Source organism: Xiphias gladius, chromosome 7 (assembly GCF_016859285.1).
Source record: "Xiphias gladius isolate SHS-SW01 ecotype Sanya breed wild chromosome 7, ASM1685928v1, whole genome shotgun sequence".
Lineage (NCBI taxonomy): Eukaryota > Metazoa > Chordata > Actinopteri > Istiophoriformes > Xiphiidae > Xiphias > Xiphias gladius.
The window spans coordinates 12,150,026-12,171,234 of NC_053406.1; the positions used below are offsets into that span (position 1 = coordinate 12,150,026).

The 21,209-nt window shown below is 39.7% G+C and overlaps 5 protein-coding genes across 5 annotated transcripts in view; 2 read left to right on the forward strand and 3 right to left on the reverse strand.

The window, feature by feature from the left end:
- Positions 1-2,047, forward strand: part of anapc15 (anaphase promoting complex subunit 15) — a 3,275-nt gene extending 1,228 nt beyond the window's left edge. Inside the window, exons 4-5 of the mRNA XM_040130432.1 lie at positions 368-508; positions 680-2,047. Of these exons, the coding sequence (XP_039986366.1) occupies positions 368-508; positions 680-727 (189 nt within the window). The 3' untranslated portion in view covers positions 728-2,047. The remainder of the gene's footprint in view (positions 1-367; positions 509-679) is intronic.
- Positions 2,048-2,481: 434 nt separating this feature from the next.
- Positions 2,482-4,123, reverse strand: tomt (transmembrane O-methyltransferase). Its single transcript, XM_040131595.1, has 4 exons — positions 3,862-4,123; positions 3,545-3,741; positions 3,215-3,337; positions 2,482-2,679 (listed from the first exon to the last, which is right to left on the reverse strand). The coding sequence occupies exons 1-4, from the start codon at positions 4,121-4,123 to the stop codon at positions 2,482-2,484; spliced, it is 780 nt and encodes a 259-aa protein (XP_039987529.1).
- A 1,640-nt stretch (positions 4,124-5,763) lies between these two features.
- On the reverse strand, positions 5,764-13,504 carry sfrp2l (secreted frizzled-related protein 2 like). Its single transcript, XM_040131253.1, has 4 exons — positions 13,373-13,504; positions 9,162-9,756; positions 7,426-7,506; positions 5,764-7,241 (listed from the first exon to the last, which is right to left on the reverse strand). The coding sequence occupies exons 1-4, from the start codon at positions 13,463-13,465 to the stop codon at positions 6,826-6,828; spliced, it is 1,185 nt and encodes a 394-aa protein (XP_039987187.1). The 5' UTR covers positions 13,466-13,504; the 3' UTR covers positions 5,764-6,825.
- Positions 13,428-18,753, forward strand: lamtor1 (late endosomal/lysosomal adaptor, MAPK and MTOR activator 1). The gene is made up of 5 exons (XM_040131255.1): positions 13,428-13,688; positions 15,057-15,202; positions 15,323-15,400; positions 16,263-16,386; positions 16,745-18,753. Exons 1-5 carry the CDS (start codon positions 13,647-13,649, stop codon positions 16,835-16,837), a joined length of 483 nt encoding a protein of 160 aa, XP_039987189.1. The 5' UTR covers positions 13,428-13,646; the 3' UTR covers positions 16,838-18,753.
- Positions 18,754-19,060: 307 nt separating this feature from the next.
- On the reverse strand, positions 19,061-21,133 carry lrrc51 (leucine rich repeat containing 51). The gene is made up of 5 exons (XM_040131518.1): positions 21,070-21,133; positions 20,689-20,767; positions 20,033-20,238; positions 19,675-19,823; positions 19,061-19,196 (listed from the first exon to the last, which is right to left on the reverse strand). Exons 2-5 carry the CDS (start codon positions 20,738-20,740, stop codon positions 19,061-19,063), a joined length of 543 nt encoding a protein of 180 aa, XP_039987452.1. The 5' UTR covers positions 20,741-20,767; positions 21,070-21,133.
- Positions 21,134-21,209: the final 76 nt, after the last annotated feature.

The following is a 21,209-nucleotide window of genomic DNA, read 5'->3' on the forward strand; positions in this document are numbered from 1 at the left end:
TTAACAAGTAATGCATTGATTGCCACAGTACTTATCACCAGATCTCAACAGATGGATTTTTTAAGTACACTAAGTGCAGCTCTGACAATTGCCTTGCCACTGTATGAAAGTATGAACAAGATACTGGTTACAGCATTTCATATGCTGTACAAATAAATAAAAGTTGGAGCTTGTTGCATTTCATCTTGTCAGTCTGTAGGTAAGTTTTGTACAATAGATGCAAACTGTGAAAAAAAAACATTACTTAGTCCTGAAACATACCTCTTGTATTTACCTATTTAGAGGCCTTTTAAATAAGCGTTTTGGTTTTTTTTTGTTTTGGGGTTTTTTTTGTGTTTTTTTTTTCATCTGCATTTACTGGGCACAGGGAAGATATGAAGAGGAGGACGAGGAGGATGACGAGGATGAAGAGGACAGCGAGGAAGACTCTGAAGATGAAGAAGACATGCAAGACATGGACGAGATGAATGATTACAATGAGTCGCCTGATGATGGCGAGATCAATGAGGTGCTTTCATTTATAATTCGTAGAATATCTTTTCTAATGAAGCACACTGTTGCGAAATATCTAAAATTCACTGAAATAACTTTTAGACGTGATTCTTGTTTTCTTTTTATCTTACTTCTGTCTCCTCAAACAGAGAAATCACAGTCCTTAATATCTGTTTCCATCTGTCAGGTGGACATGGAGGGGACAGACCAAGACCAAGACCAATGGATGATTTAAGACAAAAGACAATTTCAGTTTTCCATCAAGCTGTCTGGCACTGGATTTCTGCAGCCCACTTAAAACATGACTCCAGCCCCTTCATCTGTGACACACAATTTTTTCGTATTTGTGTAAACAGGATTAGAATATCATCGAGTTAAACCTTGTACCATGATATCCTTCAGATCAAGGTTGGGTAAATCCGGCACAAGTGTCTCATGTCAAGCTGCAGCCAGCCTTGAAGGCTCCGGACATCAGTGGACATCGCTGTGAGTGTTGCTGACAAATTCACACTGTTGCGAAGGCGTGTGAAAATAGTGCATGGATGCATGTTTAAGCAGATGTGCACATATCATGTTTTTGTCTGTCTGTTTGTATGTTTTTTCGTAGAGATCTGTGTTCCTGTTAAATACATTTAACCGTTCGATCCGGTCAAAGCATTTCCACTCATCTCGAGTGCTGTAAAACACACAAGGTCCTCCTGTTTTGTAACCAGTCGGACACACACCCACACAGTGGCAGCAATAGGCATCATCCCAGTGATCTTTCTCAGTGAAACTTTGACCTTGTCATATCTTCCGTCATGTGCCAGTTCTCAGTCTCCAAACAGCTGACTGAGCATTAACTACAGTTCAGTCAGCTAAATAACTTTTTACTTATGAAGGAGACTTACAGATACTTACTTCACCATATAGTCCAATTCTGTTTCATAGCAGTGTTGTGTATGTTGCTAATCTTTTATTCCAGATATCATACCGTCAGTAGAAATTTCAGAAAAGCTTGTGAAATGGTATTACGTTATGACAATGGTCATATTTCAATATTAACAATGTCAAAGGTAAAAACATTAATTAACATTGAGGAATTTTAATTTAAATATGAATACACACAGTGGCCATCTAAATAGTCTCATGTTTATCTTAAAGGACTGCTTACCAATGATTTGATTATTTATACTGAAATGAAAAGGGGCCTTGGAAGTTTGTATTAAATTATTTTGATAAAATTATGTTTGTTTGTTTTTGTTTTTTATTTTTTTTCCTACATATTAGTTACTTATTAATAAAGAACACAAAATGTAACCTGGTTGTGAGGGATGTGTGTTGGATTTAGGTGGACTAATTTTTCAATGAGATAAAAATTCAGACATTAAAGTCCAGCACTGATAAAGAGCAATCTGAATTTGGTTTGACTTGGGTGGTGCCGATGTCCACAGTTCACTTTATGCAATTCAACATTTAATGTCAGGTAATGGTTACATTCCCACTTGAGGGCAAACAACTTTCTGTATTAAATTTGTACATAAAGGACATTAATAATAAACTGACCTAAAATTTTCATTATGTATTTCATGAATTTGTTCTTGTGTTCAAAGTTTTGTTTTTTTGTTTTTTTCCCCCCCAAATTTGGCAGTTACATTATGTTTAAATAAACAAGCTATTTTTTCCAAGATTTTTTTCAGACATTTGCTTTTATTAGATTGCTGACAGAAGATAATGACGGGGTGGTGACAAGTGACGAAGATCCTGTCTCTTTTATCAGTTTCTTTTTAACCCATGAGAGGGCGCTGACAGTGTGCTATTTGACATTTGTCCACTTCCTGGAGTTGAGATATAATGCATCTCTGAAAATCTAGATACCGCTCAGCTTTTCAGGCGAGTGTAGCTTTATAGGGACAGTTATCTTTTCCATCACATTTTTCCTCAAAAATAGTTTTAACATGGTGCATACCATCATCAGTTCATAGAGTGTGACGTTCCAGTCAGCATGATCTACTTGATTCCCTGGTACACCAGCTCAGCCATCCCGTCCCTGATGCCCCTGCTGTACTCCAGTGTGGCCCGGTGGACCTTCCACTCATACAGGCCGCTCTTGCGAATGTGCCTGAGGAACTTTGGAGCCCCAGGAAACAGCACATTGTCGGCCAAGATCATAGAGCCTTTTCCCAGCAGACCAGAGCCCTCCAGCATCTGTAACACACAGAGAGGCAGTATCAGGTAACAATGGGAGGGTCACAACTATAATGTATTTATTTAAGTATAATTTCAGGTGGATGTACATTGCTAAAATACCTTAATAGTATTTTTTTTAAGAAACAGGCATCTGTAAACTCAAAGTAAATATTAATCTCAAAAGCTGTACTTAAATATTCAGCATGCACATACACAAAGTAGTAAGTTCATTTAGGCAACTTTCCAACCATCCATTGTTTAAGTAAAAGAGTAAGTAAGTAGAGATGGAGTCACTTTGGAGCCAGACAGAGGCCAACATATGCAAAGTGTTAGTGCCAGATATGCAGTGATTTTGCAACACTAGAAGATATTCAGAAGATTCTAAAAATTATTTGAAACATTAAATCAACTTTTATATGCAACTAATATTTTGCTCAGGTTTTGCGCTTGTGCTTAAGCAGACTGCTTATTTTACCCAGTCATACTTCTGACAGACAGGACAACAAACTATGTGACCGGATTTTAATCCTTTCTAATGATTTATTCTAGTTACCTGCAGATCAGGGCAGTAGGATTTCTTCCAGTGGTCCATGAAGACAAAATCCAGCCTTTCCAAACCATAGTCAGACCGCAGCCGAGGGATCACCTCATCAGATGGATTCACGATGAGCTCCACCTTGAGAACACAGCATGCATGCCTCAATCGTATGGTACTCTTCATATTCAATACATGAAATAAAAATTTTGCAAATATATGTAAAAACAAATGATGATGGCCTGTAGGCAGGTCATTTGGGGCTTTTATCAAAGGCCTGGTGTACATGATGTGCACTGGATATACAGTGAAATGTTGTAAATAGGTAACATATTTCTGCTGTCTCACTGTGTCATCATCAAACCCTGCCAGGCGGATGATTTTCTCAGCGATGGCAGCATTCCTCTGGTCCATCTCGACGCTGTAGAGCCTGGCACCCAGGGGCAGAGCCCGTGCGATCCGCACGGTGCTGTACCCGCAGTGGGACCCCAGCTCAAGCACTGTCAAAGGGCTCTGCTCCATCAGCAGCCGGTCCAGGATCTTCCCTGCAACCAGACACACACAAAAACACACATATATGTACAGTATGTATTTAGGGATTTATACTTTAAGTCATGTTTCTAATAGACAAAGAATTTGTTGTATTATATATAGTATCTCCTCACCCTTTTTAGGCCCAATGTTGCTGATGAACTCCACCTTGCTGCACCAGACATCGAAAGCGTCCAGGATGCTGTCAGTGTCTCCAGGGGTGGCATGAGTGAGAACATACTGGTAGGCACGCTCCTCTCGAGTCAGACCAGTAACACAGTCCTTCCATATCCTGACCAGGACCGCCCGATAGAACAGCACAAAGTAGTAACGGTACCTGATGATCAGTGTCAGCAGGAGGGGGACAAAGGCCAGAGCAATAGCAGGAGACACCATCCTTGCTCATACGAAGGAAAAAAAACACACACAAGTAGATTCACTGGCCGCTAATACTCAGTAATGTAAAAAAAAATGGAGCTAAAGAGTTGTTTTTACCAACTATATATTCAATACTTTATGTCAGTAAGGTGGAGTCCATGTGATGCTTTGAATGAACCTGCACATGAATGTTGTACCCGCTATTCACCGAAGGGCTTTTTAGCTTCTCTCTACCTGCTCTCTGCTTTTACACTCATTATACAGACTGCAAGACTACTGACTTACAGTTTTATATAGTATTTATACTTAAACTATGCTACCCTGTAGTATAAAACTACAAACGTTTCTGTCTCATTAGAAACTTTTTTTGGGGTCATCTTCAGCTGGCATTAGATAAGAAGGTAATACAGTATGACAATAAAGAGCAACTTTATCAGTCTACAAATTAACTATTTTTCAAGTGTTAAAAATAATTTTCCGTGATATACATGGGCTTGCTGATGTCTTCATATTGAAAAAGCAGTTAACAGATAAAAAACATGGTTCTCCCTGAGTTTTAGCTTTGTGCCACCTTTGAGGGGAATGTATTTTGTCAGATGAATCAACAAAAGGGAGACTGTATAAATCATTTGCCTGCCAGTTTGCCAGTTTTTAATCCCCAAACCCGACCTGCAGCAACCCTGCAACCCTTGGTAGCAGCATGGTGACTTGAGACAAGTATACCAATTGAGGGCATAAAAGGTGCCAAAATGTTTGTACTGATAAATTACAAAATTTCAGATAGATTAAACACATTTTGAGACAAATGCTCCCAGAGTGGTGGATGATGAAAGAGGAGATCTACACCAAAAGCAGCGACAATGCTGTAGTCCTGTGGTGGACGTGAGAAATTGCTGTTTCTCTAGATTTTTCTACTGCCTCAGGTAACTGAAGACTCCACAGGTTTTCTGCTCCACACAGACCAGATGCTGTAGCAAAATATTTGCATCAGCACAATGCACAAAAACCAGACTAACTCACCTGTTTTCTAAAAAGTTTGGTGGAAGCGGAGCAGCTGCGCTGAGGATAGGAAAGATGAGAGTGGCAGAAAGATGGAGGCGTGTATGTGTGTGAGAGGAGGTAAGAGGCCTGGGAGTATAAATAATTTATGTATCACGTGCATGACAGTCTATGTCCTGTAATGATTTCCAGTTGACAGCTGTTAAAGCTGGTGTCAGTGTTAGCTGTTAAACATCAGTTTTTGTCATTTTTGATAAGACACACAGTGAGCTTCTTGTCCAGACATTCAGAATAGGACCAACACTGTGAAAAGGAGCAGAGACAGTGAGACAGAGAGAGGCAGCGTGAAACAGACATTTGATATATCAAGCTAACATCAACAGGTGTGTGTCTGTGTGTGGTTGTATGGAGTCCAATTTCTTTTGCTGAGTCACAACGGAAAGATTCAGAAAGACTACAAATGCAAAGAAAAAAGTAATTTATGGAATATTATCTAATGTAACTCAATAAAATCTATTTTTTTTCAAAATCAAAGCTTATTCAAATAAATAAAAATCAACCAAATATTTAAAACCTACAATAGAATCATGTTAGATACAAATAAATGTCATAAAATGAAAAAATAGAGACCAGGCCAAAATCTAGATGATTTATTGTTCACATCACATCGCATTTCCTGTCCTTTTCTTTCTTTTCAGTGCTTCTCTTTTAACGTGACTTGAGATTATAGCATCCTAACATGTGATTATCACTCCCTTGTTTTTCCACAAAGGTGTTTTCACTCATCAAACGACTGAGACTTGAGCTGCTGTGAAACAAAACTATAAAATAAGAGTAAACAGAAAAATGTACATGTTTAATGTGTATAAAAGTATTATGACTTGTGATAAGATAGGTAGTACAGTATAAGAAAATATTATATCATTACAGAAATAACAACTATTACACTGCTTCACCCTTAATATATATCAGTAAAAAATGTGATGTCTATTAGTCTATTACCAAAACCATTTTGTCTCTTCTATATACACAAATGTACACAAAAATACAAAAAATACACAAATATTGCAGTTGGAATTATATAAACCTTTGCGTACCATGTGTAGTAGTAACTTTTGTAACAACGCCTTGCCATCAATACCTCCGTGAAATTTCCAGAATCATGGGCCGATTCGTTTACAGGGAGGTCTACAAATGCCAGCTCCCTGTTTTTTGTCATTCCAAAAATAAGTTCATTTTGTTTGTCAGTTTGGTAAAACTGATGCTCCATTTTACTTGAGCGAACAAACATTTTGAATAATGGTAATCATGATGTAATGATAAATCTGGTAACAACTCAATATATCACAAAACAATATGTACTTAGTGCCGAAGATTTGATTGATTATTGATTGTGTAGCATTTAGCACCCTTTTCAGAGTTAATCAGGAATGATTCATTCAGAAAGTGGCCAGTATGAAGATTTTCAGATATCTATGAACTAATCTTTAAACACTGGTACATTTACATAGTATCTAAAAATCTGTACTGAAGTGATTTATTCAGTGTTATTTGGGAACTATTTGTTTCCCGATGTGTTCCTTACTCATTCTTTGGTAGCTACTCTGGATTTTGTGTATGTTACTGTAAATTGTTGCTATTAGCAGCACACAGTTACAGACTGCACACAACCACAAAGCAACGTCCATGAGGCAGGACTGCATTGGTCGATAACTCCCTGTCTACAGTTCTGGACAGGACTGTTTAAGGAGAGCTCTGATGAACTTCTTCAACTCTTTGTCACCTCTGGTCCACCTCACCAGCCGAGTCAGCACCAGCCTGCCCTCTTCAGCCTGAGCCAGGGCCAGGTACCATCCACCCTGGGCCCCATTCCCCTCCTTCCCTCCTTTACCTTGTCTCTTATCCATGTGTTCCTCCTCTAACCCTCTGTCTAAGTTTGTGTCCGCAGAGTCTAAACCTGGACAAGTACAGGTGCCTCCGTCCTGCAGCCACAAAGCACTGTGAGCCATCGCGCCTCCGACCCCTTCTGCCCTCTCCGCACCTCCCCCTGCCCACCTCAAGATGCGGCTGCGGGCCATAGGCACCAGCTGACGGTCCCCTCCCACCTTCGACACACTTCCCAGACGCATCTTAAATGCTGCGACAGAGACAGAGAGAATACGATTTAACAGGTGACATTTCAGACACATCCTAATCTCTGTGATTAGATTATCTGTGTCTTTGTTTATATTTTTTTAAATGATGCTATGTTCTACTCCATTCTCAAAATAAAAAGAGGATGTATTTTGTAGCCTACATTATCTACATCACTTTGTTCTCACCATATGGACTGTTGCAGAAGTTTTCCTGGATGTCAGTCTCTCCTTCAGCAGCCAGACTACAGGCATCACAGATAACACTCCCTGGGGGATGGAAAAGGGAGGAGATTAGATGACTGCAAGTGTCTGCAGTGGGGATGTAAAAAAACAAAAAAAACCCCACAAAGGTGGGGTAGGGCTGCTGCTTTGAACAGAAACTTCAGGATTAGTGCATGCAAAACAAGTTTAAGATGAAATTAAATTTGATAAAATAAAACTTTGATCACCAGAATAGAAATTCAGTTGTTACAGCAGCACGAGAAACAGGCCAAAGAGGCAGGAAACAGATGAGCAAAATGGTAAAATAAAGAAATGACTTTCAAAGGCTTTATACATCACAATACCTTAGGCCATATACAGACTGAATACCAACTTCTGAGGATGATTAAGATATCAGTATTACAGACTTGAAATTTTTTAATATTGATAATATTGATAAATCAGTTGATTTGAAAAAAAAAACAACAGAATTTTGTAACATAAATAAACATTTTTGATAAGGATCCCTTAAATTTGACTATTAAAGAATTGTGACCAAGGACAGGACATTTTACAGTTGAAAAATAAACTTGTCTGTGCTCTGGTGGACACACTATGTAATGGAGACACTTTTATGTTTTTTATATAACATATCTTTAACATACTGACATTTCCTTACCTTTCAGCAGAAACAAGCGATGATACTGACATGTTTGTGACAAGGTACTAATGATATGAAGGCATACTTATATCGGTTGCTCTCTAATTTGGGCATTGTGAAAAATATACATGCAGGGATAATAGTATAGTGGTGTAGTGCACTTGCAGAGTGGTAAAGTATACTTCATGGTGTTTGGACTTTTCTCTAGTTTACATTTTTTGTGAAATATTAGATGATTTTAACTTCATAAGTCTTGAACAGTTAGGACTACGAGCCCCAACAACACTGCAAATTTGTAAGGAGCCACAAGTGAAAAAATCTTGCTTTAATCTTTCACAATGCATTTAATTTGATGATCTTATCATTTGTTTTTATGTAAAACCTTAATCTAAAAAGTAACTAGTGAGGATATCTGACAGATATTTCCCTCTGAAATGTAGTGGAATAGAAGCATAAAGTAACATAAAATCAAAATATTCAAGTGAACTACAAGTATCTCAAAATTGTGCTTAAGTGCAGTACTTGAGTAAATGTATTTAGTTACTTACCACCACTGCAAGAGCGTGAACTATTAAAATAAAAATTACTTGATGGTGACACTGTTGTTAATTGAAAAAGGAGAGTATGTAGTTGTCAGTTTACCTGTAAGCCTAGCATTACTTTAATCAGGTAGTGTGATGAGCGAAAATTAAATTAGAGCTGCAACAATTAGTTGATTAATTGCTTAGTTGAGTTGATCGACAGATTATTCGGCAGCTATTTTTTTTATAACTGATCAATCCTTTACCCCAGTTTTTCATGAGAAAATAAAAAACATGTACTAGTTCCAGCTTTTCAATTGTTAATTTGTGCAATTTCAAGACCTTACCTTTGGTTTTAAGAAACCGTGAATATTTTTCGCTATTGTTGAACATTAAAAACACAATTCTTCGACATTTTATAGGCAAAGCGAGAAATCGAGAATTGAATGAATTTAAATGTAAACAGGTTTGTAATTTAAATTAACAGATGTTTTTAGAGGGTAAAAGCTGCCGGACAGAGACCAGAGCCATCCACTGACCTTTCAGCGCCTCCTCGTGCTTCACCTCCTCCGCCGTCCGCCCCTCCCGCTCTCCGGTTGCCGGGATACAGAGCTCGGTCCCGCGCGGGAACCGGCTGCAGTTGAACATCTCGGGCCAGGGGAACCCGAAGGCGCTCATCACGGGCACGCAGCCGTCCCGCACGGTCTCGCACAGGCTCCTGCAGGGGCTGACCGGCCCGCCGAGCTCCGGCAGACACACCGGCGCGAACAGCGAGCACAGGAACTTCTTGGTGTCCCGGTGGCAGAGCTTGGAGATGAGGGGCAGCCAGGCCGCCGACTGCTGCTGGGCCTCCCTCAGCGAGTCGTGGCCGAGCAAGTTGGGGATCCGCATGTGCCTGTAGCCGATGCCGTGGCACAGAGACAGGGTGCTCGGGATGGGCTTACACACCGAGCGGACCGAGGAGCTGAACCCGAGCGACGGCGGGCCGAGCTGGGCGGGAGCCACGGTGTCAGAGGCAAGAGAAGCCCCCAACGGCAGAAGAAAGCCGAGCAGAAAAACAGCCATTGTTTTCGTCCCAGCGAGTTCAGAGTGAAGTCTACAAAGCCGCCTCGCCTCTGCCCGGACTTGACCGGCCTGTAGGTGTAAACAAAGAGGTGTGGAGATAACAGGGGGTAAATGAGAGGGCAGGCGCCTCCCAGCCATCATCCCATCCCATCGGACTGGTGTCTGCCTCCACATTTAAGAGTGTCAGCGGGGGCGTGCTGTTTGTTTCTTTAGTTTCTCATTCGCGTTGTAACCTGGAAACTTTGCGGCAGATACACATCGGGGCAATGATGGTACGGTGCAGTACAGACATAATCATCAGTTTGCCCTGTATGAACATAAGCCATACTCCACACTTTATCTTTATTCAACAAATAAAACGTTACTGACTTCTGCATTAATTTTAATACATTCCATTTGCATAATCTTGAGGGTATGAACATTGCATACTTTGTTGGGAACAGGACAGTACATAAAACAACAGTGCAACCTTGAATTAGTGGATGTTGCTCTTTCAGTCCATCTTTTTTAAGTTCATTTATTTTTTTTAGGCTGTAGTGGTCACAGTGACCAGGGGCGTACCCCTCCACTTTCAAAAATCTCTTGGAAGACTCCTCTCTTTTACCCAAACATGCCTAACTGGCACTCTCGGTGCGCTTCCTCATCCGATCTCCTCGCACTTTGTCTTATTGAACAGATTCAGTACGTAGTGCTCACTCCATGGTCTCCTGCCATACTGACGCTTTAGTGCTGTCCCTCACTTGTAAGTCGAGTTGGATAAAAGCATCTGCCAAATGAGTAAATGTAAATGTAAGAGTAACGGCAGCAAAGATTCAAATACTTTGTAGATCCAGAATAACTTCAATCAGCATAATCTTCTTTTTTGTTTGAAAAGGGAGAAACATTAGTAAAACAGACTCTAAATTCGCATATAAAGTTTTCTTGTGTTTGTAAGAAATTACTACAGAAACTTTAGTAGTAAGTAATAATTAGTAATTTAATAATTAGTAATTTAAGGATTTTGTGTAAAAAGGAATGACAATAGGATGTTGTTTTGGTGTGCGAAGTGCCTTTGGAAAATGTAAACCGTCAGCATTGCGAAATTAGGTACAGGAAATAAAGTGTAACTGTAGCAGTGTGTTAGAGAAGCAGTGTGTGTGCGGAACTCTGTCATCACACTCAGCCAGAGGGTGTCAGAGACCCTTTCATCTTTTTCCAGGGAGACTGCACCAACAAGTCTCATCCTGTTCCCTTCTCCTGCTGTTCGCTTTTCGATTTGGCTCAGTCGTAGCCTGTTATGAATTCAGATGGCTTGCACTTGATTAACTATTTACATTGTTTTGCATTTCACAAAGTTTGCTTCACTCTCTGAGAGAAAGAAGAGATGAAAATACTGCTCGGGCAGATTAGTCAAGCCCAGTGCAGGACATTAATACTGCATAACACACGTACGACCGTGGCTGGCTACTTTGAGAAGTAATGTTTTTTTATGTTTATTTCAGGATAATGAAAAAAGTATGGAGGTTCAACAACAACTACACTATGTATGACCAAAACCGAAGTACTTGCAGGTAAATGCATCAATATTCAGTCTGCAACAGCCTCCAAGCAGGGTGGAATTGTTGTGTTAGGGGGCAGGGGGGTAAAAATTGGCTGATGGGCCCCTATTTACCGCCACCTACCATCCTCTTCAAGTTGTTTATGTACCATGTCATCTCCAAATTCCCTAATACAGTGCAAACAGCAGACTACACATGGCAGCTTTGTTACAAGCCCAGAGCCAGAGACCCACCAGGTCCCAGGATTCCTGTGTGTCGCTTAGTTTGTGGTAGTCTGATTAAACACAACTTGGTTTAGGAACCACCACGACAGGAGCAAAATAAATAATAAATAATAATAGTCTTTAAACCAGGTTCTGATACTGGACTCCTCTACAAAACAAGGCAAAAATTTTTTTTAAAAAATATAATAATAATATAGGATCCTCCTTATAGCTAATATTATACTCTACTTTTAAAGACATGAGAAAACTTTAGAAATTAAAAAAGTAATAAAACAATTATTAGAAGAAAAAAACACATAAAAGTAAAGTTGAGGCTAAACACATTTGTAAGTTTAACTGCTTTCACATTGTTTATTCAGCTGTAATCTGATGGCCACAAGAGCTCAAGTCCTGGCTGCAGCAGAGGAAATATAGATCAAGCAGATAAGACATACGTTTATAGAACCTTTTAATTGTATCCTCATAGTCTGACCTACATTTAACGTATAAAAACTTGCTCAACAGCATTTAATGACTACATTTCAACATGTAGTAAATTTAAACATAGTAACCGAAATGCAGTCAAAACAAGTTCAGACTGTGTGCAGCCCTATATTCAATAACTCACTTTTAAACTACATTTACCCCAGTTTTTCAGTGTTCAATGTATTTTCCAGCCACACGTCAGTCATCCCCACTCAGAAATACCAGTCTCCACCGTGACGTGATAACTATGACAGGAATGTATCATAAGTGCGACCACTCACAATGTGAGAAATTATTCATAGATCAGTGTCTCGTTTGTTTAAAGCTTCGCACGGACTTTTATTTAAATTCACAGTGATTAATGTACCATAGATGTTTCAGTGCACGGGAGGGAACTGGCGTTGTCTTAATGTCCGCAGAGTCCCAGTGTTATAAAGACGGAGAGTGTACAGGTTTTACTCTGAGTTTTACACTATTGGGCAATGAGCACATTTCAGGCCACAAGAGCGCAGGGCACACACACTGAAAAGTGTGTTTACCTAACTTACTGTAGTATTTGTATCGATGCTGGCTGTGTTTTTTTTTTCTTACAGTAAATTAACAAAGCTCTACCAACACCTATGACAGTAGCAGAAATAAAGAAATAACCGGGAGTCGAAAAGTATTAAAATCGAAATGCAAAATAATTATTAATACTAGCAGACACTAAAAATTGTGTAACTTAACTAAACTGCAGCAGTGAATCTCTCCAAATTCCGAAAGCGGCCGGAACCGGGAGGCACGTCCACAAGCCAACACGCAAGCGAGCGCCGAGTCGACTGTCCGACTCTGGTTCGCGAACAATTCGGCGAACGCCGAAGCTTCCGATCAGCGTCTTTGGCATTCCTCGGTTCGCCGACTGCCGTTCGGCATTGAACGGAAAGTGTCGAGGGGGACGGTACCAGAACTGGTATCAGCGTTTGTTTGGCTGAGCGGAGTTGAGTTTGTAGGGGTTCATGGCGCTGAGTGGTGTCGGGCACAGAGCTACGATGACCACCTGCACTGCTTAAAGCGAGCTAAACCTTGGTCACACAGCAAAGAGGGGACATTTAGCACTATTTAGGTTTGTGATGCTTTTATTTATGGCTGAGAGAAAGTTTGGTAACATATAAAAGGAAGGTAGACCGCACAAGGTAAACGCTTTCGCTGTGGGGCGTATGGCTATTCCCTGGAGATAGTACAAATGGAAACTCGATTGGTATCAAATTCACAAAAATGCTAGTAGGAACTATTCGGTTGTTCATTTAGGGCTAGCACTAGTTACAGCAGCCACTGACCAAGAGTTCATGTGATCTCTGTTTCTGGAATGGAAATCCCCGGTTCCCTCCGTTTTTACACTTTTTTTTTGAATGCCCCCCTGAAACTCGCTCACATTTTTTTTTTACTTACTTATGTATTTATTTATTTAACAAAACTCACGTTTGAAATTCCCCCCGTCACGTGACGAAGACCACCGTCGCTTCTTAAATACCGGAAGTGGTCGCTGTGTTGTTGCACCAGTGCTGCTGTCATGTGATAGCTCGTCAGAGGAGCTGCTGCTGTTGACAGTAGCTTCCTACCCTTTAGAGGAGAAGCTGAAATAAAAGCACGCAGGAAAGACGTTTTATGTTTGTTGGAGAGGATAAAACACGCCTCGTTTCTGACGGAGAACAGGGAAGCAGGGGTTGTGTAGCTTCGGCCCTCGGACGCTGCCATGGGTTGCTGTTACAGCAGCGAGAACGAGACCACAGAGCAGGTAGCTGTTAGCCGCTAGGTGGCTAAAACTGTCCGGATAAATACAGGATAGGTTATTAAGAAACAAGATATGTGATATGATTTTATTCATCGAGGACATTTCATACATTAAAAAAGAAGCATTTTAGGAAATCTATCGGGGTTACCAAGTGGCTGTTGTTTTGTTAGTTAAAGTGATATGACACCTAAAAAGTAGCTTTAGCTAACTAGCTAAAGCCTTCGGGTAAGGCCTGGTCCAAAGCAGTCTGTGAAGTTGGCGCATAGATGAAAAGTGATCATAGATAAGAGGAGCTGTACAGATCTGCATGCTTAGAAGGAAACAAGCTAACTTACTTAAGGCCACTTTTACGATCAGCAGGACATGATCATTTATGGCTTAGTTCGTTAGTTTCTTTCCTGATACCAAATTTATTTAAAGCAATCACTACTAACTTAGTAAATACTCATTTGTGACATAGAGAGGCGCACGTACAACAAAAGCGACTGATATTCTGGGTATTATGTTTTTTTATGTGTTAAATGTCATATGACTCAGATCCCTCGCTATTTTTTACGGAAGTTTACGGAAGCAATTCAGTTTTTCCCTCTTTCAGAATATTCTCCCTCATATGCAGTTTATCTTTTAGCAGTAACAAAATGAGTATAGTGGAAATAAATACCCGAACTCTCTGTCTATGTTACACCCATTTAATGTGTATTAATCTGAAAATCTAACTCTCTCTCTCTTATTTTCTTAATCAGCCGATAACCTCAGTCAGAATTGTGATGTTTGTTCAAATCAATGTTAACTTGATTAGTTTTTCTTTAGCAGTTTTTGTGATTCAGTTAAAATTCCAGTTTTACTGACATCAAGAGATTTAGTGTAGGATAAGTTTTAGCAGTAAAGCTTTAGTTCAATTTAGAGAGGGTGAGTGGTTGAGTAACTTGGTTCATGACACCCTTAATGTGTTTCTTAGAGTGGAAGAATGGCAAAACTGATCTTACTACGTGCTCCTCAAAGCTTGTAACGATATGTGGTACCATAAGTGTTGTGTTGTTGGAAATGAATTGGCATATACTTCAGTTGTAACCTCATAATTTTGTCACAGCATCTAATTGTTCTGTTGTGACATAACACTTTAATGTTGTATCCAGTAGAGAAACAATTTTTAGTGGGTAACACAATCCTAAATTGTTTAATAGTCTCAACTACTATGATTTTATCATGTTTAATGTCATGCTGAATTGAAAAATGAATAGGTAAGGCTCATTCATTGGCACTCCTTTCTACTGTATTGAATTGCTGTGCAACTGTGACATAATTTATTAAATTTTCATGAGCTGAAAACTTCCTCATTCAAGAAGTTATATTCTGATTGACCTCCTCTAGGACCCTGATGAACGTAAGCCACTGATCCCCCACCCGAACCCCGTCAGCAAACCCCCAAATGGGACTGACTGGATCACTACCAGTGTCCCCTCAGCACGGACAGATGAACAGGCCCTCCTTACATCCATACTCCACAAGACAGCACAGTAAGACGGTCCTTCGTGCAACCATAGACGAGCCAGATTCGGCATGTGTTTCCTGACGATAATAAAGAAGTAAATCATCTGGTCCTTTTAATAAACCTGCCATTATTTCTTCTCTGTCAGGAACATCATTGATGTCTCAGCAGCTGACTCTGTCATGATGGAGCAGCATGAATACATGGACAAAGCTCGGCAATACAGGTATGTGGGTGAGCAGTTACATAATATTTGTAATGGAAGACTGTCGCTGTTCTGCAGTTTTCAGTTTTGTTTACTGTGTATGGGTATGGGAAGGATTTGGGTCTCAGTTTTGACAAGAGTTTACTTTTTAAAGTGAGATGAATGTTAATGTGCTGTGCTCCTCACGAGATGGTTGTCATTCACAAACTAAATCGTGGCTTCAAATCTATTCAAGAAATATAATGATGACATTCTTAGTTTACAAGCTGTTGAGCTTAATGCTGTGCTATAGCTGCTGTACACATTTGCTGAGGTGCTTTTAGGAGTTGTGTTTTTTTGGTTATATGTCATCAAACTAAAGACTGGAAAAGTAAGTGATTTGAACTAATGAGATGTTCAGGTGAATTAAATACTAGTAAAAAAGGTGGGCCAGTTGTATATCCAGAGGAGTGTACTGATTGGTGGATACACCTGTTGTGGGTGGGAAGAATGAAATTGTAAATGGTGTTTGAAATTTTCACATCGACCCAACAGCTTGAGAAGGTGTCGAGGGAAGCGATTTAACTAAAGAATTGCAACAGCATAGACATTTTCCCTCAAGTGTTACCCTAAACCCTCAGATCCAGTGAGACCTAGTGGCAGTTGAATGCTTTCTACCAAACATAGCAGCTATGTTTACACTAACATATAGGTGCAAAATAAACTGCAGGTTCTTGTGACACAGCAGTCAATTTTAAGAGATAAGGTGATGTGTTCTGGACAAACTGTGTTTTTAACAAACTCTAAACTACGGCTCAGGTAATAACAGGGCAACAGCCCCAATAGGCTGATTTTTTTTTTTTTCTTTCTTTTTTCCCCTTCCTTATTTTTTCTTTTTTTTCAGTACAAAGCTGGCTGTGTTGAGCAACAGTCTGCCCCAGAAGAAAGCCCTTGCTCTCCCCTCCCTCACCAGCCAGCCCCACCAAGTGCTAGCGAGTGACCTGGTACCATACTCAGATGTCCAGCAGGTAATCATACACTAGCACAAATGGAAGATATGTTGGCGTATGTTTCCAGCACCCACGTCGCTTCTTGTCATGTGTTATGTCCTTGTTGACTACATTAATCATCAGATAAATCCTCTTTTGGAAACAGTATTCAACATGTGGAGCTCTTTGGTATTTCAGCGTGTGAAGGTGTGACTAAATGTGTGACTTAAAATAGATCTTAAAGATATTTAAAACTTTTCTGTTGTTACTATTTTTGTTTACCTAATAATCTGTTGGTCTTTTCTTGGACTAGTCTTGTTTTTCTCAGTAAAATTGGGAGTTTGAATTAGTTTGCACACTCCACATAAGCTCAAACTGACTTCCTCTTTCTTTGCAGGTGTCCAAGATAGCAGCTTATGCTTACAGTGCAATCTCTCAAATCAAAGTGGATGCTAAAGAAGAATTGGTGGTTCAGTTTGCCATTCCCTGATTCTGCGACTCTGGCCTGCGTATTGTTCCTCCCATGTCACTCTCTCTTTGTCACTCGTGCATCCTCACCCTCCTGCCCACCCTTCATCAAAGCATCTTGGTCCTTGTGCTTCTTAGCTATGCCTCTAACTGCTACAAAGACAGAGACGGATTGTACCCCATGGCTGTCCGTTAGTGTACTAAATCATGGGTCAGTGAAAAATTGTCATCATAGGCAACTGAAGATGGTCTACTGCAGATGGGCTATTGGGGTGTGATCTCATATTTACAACAACAAGGTCTCCTCTGTGTGTATTGTGTGGCTCAGAGGCTTTGTCGGAACCAGCTGTGGAAAAATCCTCTTTCATTCTTCTTGGTGATCTCTCTAATCTTTCTAAATATTTATCCCAGTGTCTCTATTTTATTTAGTTTCCCTGGCCTGTATGTAGGCAAGCAAGGCTAGCTTTACACCCCAGGCTGTTATCCTGAGGCATGGAAGAATGTAAAGTATATTCACCTTGGACAGAGCTGTAGGATTTTTGGCAAAAGGCCTTGGCTATTGCTGTATATACTTATATACAATCTCAACTGGAACAAGAAAAATGATTCATCTCTGTGGCATTGGATAATGGAAATTATCACAGTACCATAGGTGCAAGTGCAGTGGTTGAGTAATTTAACCATTCACCAGGAAAAAAAACTTGCAACATGGCTTAAATTCACACTTCATGTGTATTTAACTCTGTTCTGTCATCCTGGGATAACACTGTCCATTCTTCAGTGTTTCTCCTTGCACAGCAAGAAATATGTAAAAATAAGAACCAAAAAAGAGGTGAATATGTTTTCTGTTAAGGTTACTATAGTCCTTATGTACGCTGGCAAGATTTAGGTATCAAACATCTCACAGTAATCAGGCATCACTGTGCAGGACCACGAAAGAGTGAAAGTCGCTGTAATAATGTTTAAAAACTGACAGTGAAACAGGTCAGATTGGTAATTTGTTGACAAGGGTATAATCTGTTTTTCTAGTTGAGTGACCTGTCCATGGCTGGTCTCCTGTGGTGGGTGAGGATGCAAACGCAAGCATGGTGGGTGCTGGGTGGGCCTACTAATGTCACAAGGGGCGAGAACAGATGGAGTGTTCTTGGGGCACAAGTTCTCAAGTTTACAGACAGTCATTTGTCCTCTGCAGTTTTCTAGCACTAAAATAATGACTCTTTAAATCAAATCCCAGACCTTCACATATTTAATAGCAGTGGGGACATACAGAGATGAAGGGGGTGGGTGTGTGGAGGTACAGGGACAGATATCGTGTATTCATGCCTTCTTTGTACAGAATTTTCTGATTGAATATAAAAACAGATGATGGATTGTATGAAGTTCCTCTTTTTGTAGAGAGTTCTTTGGTTAAGGATTGGTTAAGGTCTTGTGGTGAAAACCGTTTTTATGAAACACAACAACACTTTTAAGGCCTGCAAAGCTTTTTGCTGCAGATTGTAATATGATTGAGTTGTTCATATTAATCAGAAACTAACCGTTGTAGCAGTGTGGGGGAGCGTTAACAATCTATGTACCACAGCAGATAAAATGATCCGAAACCTTTTTGTGATAATTTATTTGTGTTTTAAATGTATATTTGCTCTTCTTCGGGGAGCACATGACTATGCGTGGGCAGGGAGCATGGTGAGCCACTCTTGAGTCTCTAAAGGGATGATCTGCAAGGCTGTGATTATTTCAACCGCGCAATTCATTTGAGCTTTTTTGCAAGGGTTTCTTGGCATTTTTTTTCAGTTGTGTTTGTTACTCAAATGTGTAATACTACCTGAAATATGTTTGTAATACCTTAGGCTAGTACCAAAAAGTTTTAAGATTTTGGTTTTTGTTTTGTTTGGATTTTTTTTGTTTTTGTTTTTGATTCATTAAAGACTTTCAACATAAGCACTCGCGTCTTGTTGAATAAATATTAACATCCAAATGCTTATATCTGGTAAGTAGTTGGTGCAGTGATTCAGAGATAGTCACTGACAATAAAAACGTACTTACTATTTTGGATAGCTAAAGCTCTGATTTCTCTTTGGACTATCCAATAATACTGTTCATTTCAGCAGATGAAAAAAACAAAAAACAAACATTCAAAATAATGCTGATACGACCAGATATATATATACAGATAAACATTTAGTAATCAACATTTTAGAGGTTGAAACTATGATTTCAACACATCACAATGGAGATGAGCCAGCAGTCACTGGATGGTGTCCCTGCTGCTTCTGCTGGGGTTGTTGCTGTGATGCCAGATATTTGCCATGACTCGCTCCTGTTTTGTCACAGCACTGAAGTCCATTTTCTTTAATCGTGGCAGAGCAGAAATGACACGATTCCTTAACACAGAAAGAATCACATTTATACATGTCTGCTATGTAGTTTATGTACTTTTTATGTGTATCTTCACAGAAAAACTGAATGTTGAAGAGGTTTCTACCTATGTAAACTATGCAAAGTTGGCCTTTAGTGGTGCTACACATATACTATAATTGAGATGCAATTCAATCCAAAAGTTACATTGATTCATGAGGAATCAGTTCATTGGAACAGGGTTCTAAACACCAGCCCCTCTTGCTGTGATGGTTGTAAGCAGTGTTGCTATGCAGACTATGATGTGTAATATGAGCTTGATCTGCATATAAGCACCTGTTGCAATGTTATGCACCTACATGCTCGCCAAACACTCATGCCTCACATAGACACACACACAATGTAATTGCACTGTTCTTGCAAAAGAGTAGTCCTTCCCTCTACGCTTCTGAAGTGTATTAGACTGAGGTGCTGACTTTGTCTGTTTTCAAAGAAAGTTTCCACCTGTAAGCTTTCTTGGCTTCTATTTCATTTCCATATAGAGTAATGGTGTGTAAATGTGGCAGCGCTCCTAGTTTGTCCACCTCTGACAGAACAGAAATGCTGTTAGCATGAAGATACAGCACACGCAGCTCAGGCAGCTCACACAAAACCTGGAACACAAACACACATATACGCCCATATTGCAGATGTACATACATGAAATCTCTCATGATGCACTAATGTATCAATAAAAACAGTTGTGTGTGATGCCGATTTACAGATATCTCTTTAAAATACACAGCATACAGCATCTCCATCATTGATGATACTGTAAAAGCAGGAAGAAAACACACAAACAAGGCATACAGAGAAAGCTCACATGGTCTATATGCGTGATTTTGTTGAATGAAAGGTCCAGCCAGCCTAGCTGTAATGGCTCAGCCAGGAAATGGCTAACAGTCTTCTGGAGGTCTTGAAGGCCAACAATGTTGTTATTACTGAAACGCAGGGCGCGGCTTAGGTATTTCTTCTCTGAATTTTTCTTTAAAAGCCGCAGGCCACTGTGGGGTGCTTCTATATGTGTTTCTGAAACCACAAGTAAAATAAATAGAGTGAAGATTAGGTACTGTCTTGAGGATTTTATTCTTCTTATGATTTTTTTTATTTTAATGATACACTCTGTTCCAGGGGCATCTAAATTTATTGATCGGTTTATTAAAGATCTTGCATTGCAGTCATTAAGTCTCCAGCCAGAAATATGCGGAGTGAGTTGTTGGGCTTTACTGTACATTCATTTGGTAGATCAAATGCTTCAAATTTTATTTTAGAGAAGAATAATGCAGCCTATATGGACAAATTTATCAAAAACTACATAAGTCGATATGATGCAGTACACTGTAAGGTGCAGCAATTACAGCAAAGGTAAGCTGTAATAATGTTATAGTGATAACACAGGAAATAGACACTAGTGCAAAGTACCCCAAGGAGAGACTAAAAAAAACTTTAGAGGATTATCTTAGAGACAGAGTGTACTACCTTCCAAATAGCGGATGTTTTTAAAAGATAAATCCACTGGAGGTCCGTACATATTCACGCCTGTAAAAGATTCACTCACCTGTGGGAAGAGTTATGTCATGATAAATTACAGGTGAGGGAACCGACAGAGGTATTCATCATCAAACGCCCGTTATTTAACAAAACTGTTTTTTTTTTTTTTTGTTTTAGATAAAAAATAGAATTAAAAAGCGTCACCGTAGCATTATGTATTTGCCGAACACAGGCTATGAACCATAACGATACATTTCTAGTCAGGTATAGCTCCAACCAAGCCTATACGAATCAACCACTTCGACCCGATTTATAGGTACTGACCTGTCCTATTTAATTACCGACCTATCACGAATATCATACACTTACCGACAATGTAAGGTTAAGGACGCTAATTAGCTTAGGTTATTTAGTAAACACAATTTCGATTTAGCTAGAGTTACCTAACCGAAAGACAACAACCCGTTTCCAAGGAAACGAACAGGTACATTGGGATGGGATTTGTAGTT

Coding starts and splice junctions, on each gene's coding strand:
- tomt (XM_040131595.1), bottom strand. CDS start 4,123: ATGGTGTCTCCTGCTATTGCTCTGGCCTTTGTCCCCCTCCTGCTGACA. Junction 3,742..3,861: donor CAACATTGGGCCTAAAAAGG/GTGAGGAGATAC, acceptor GTCTGGTTGCAG/GGAAGATCCTGGACCGGCTG. Junction 2,680..3,214: donor CCTACTGCCCTGATCTGCAG/GTAACTAGAATA, acceptor TGTGTGTTACAG/ATGCTGGAGGGCTCTGGTCT.
- sfrp2l (XM_040131253.1), bottom strand. CDS start 13,465: ATGACAGCAGCACTGGTGCAACAACACAGCGACCACTTCCGGTATTTA. Junction 7,507..9,161: donor GCACGAGGAGGCGCTGAAAG/GTCAGTGGATGG, acceptor TCCATCCCCCAG/GGAGTGTTATCTGTGATGCC. Junction 7,242..7,425: donor CTTCTGCAACAGTCCATATG/GTGAGAACAAAG, acceptor TCTCTGTCGCAG/CATTTAAGATGCGTCTGGGA.
- lamtor1 (XM_040131255.1), top strand. CDS start 13,647: ATGGGTTGCTGTTACAGCAGCGAGAACGAGACCACAGAGCAG. Junction 13,689..15,056: donor AGAACGAGACCACAGAGCAG/GTAGCTGTTAGC, acceptor GACCTCCTCTAG/GACCCTGATGAACGTAAGCC. Junction 16,387..16,744: donor CATACTCAGATGTCCAGCAG/GTAATCATACAC, acceptor CTTTCTTTGCAG/GTGTCCAAGATAGCAGCTTA.
- lrrc51 (XM_040131518.1), bottom strand. CDS start 20,740: ATGTACGGACCTCCAGTGGATTTATCTTTTAAAAACATCCGCTATTTG. Junction 19,824..20,032: donor AAATCACGCATATAGACCAT/GTGAGCTTTCTC, acceptor TTTGTGTTCCAG/GTTTTGTGTGAGCTGCCTGA. Junction 19,197..19,674: donor GAAGCCAAGAAAGCTTACAG/GTGGAAACTTTC, acceptor TTCTGTGTTAAG/GAATCGTGTCATTTCTGCTC.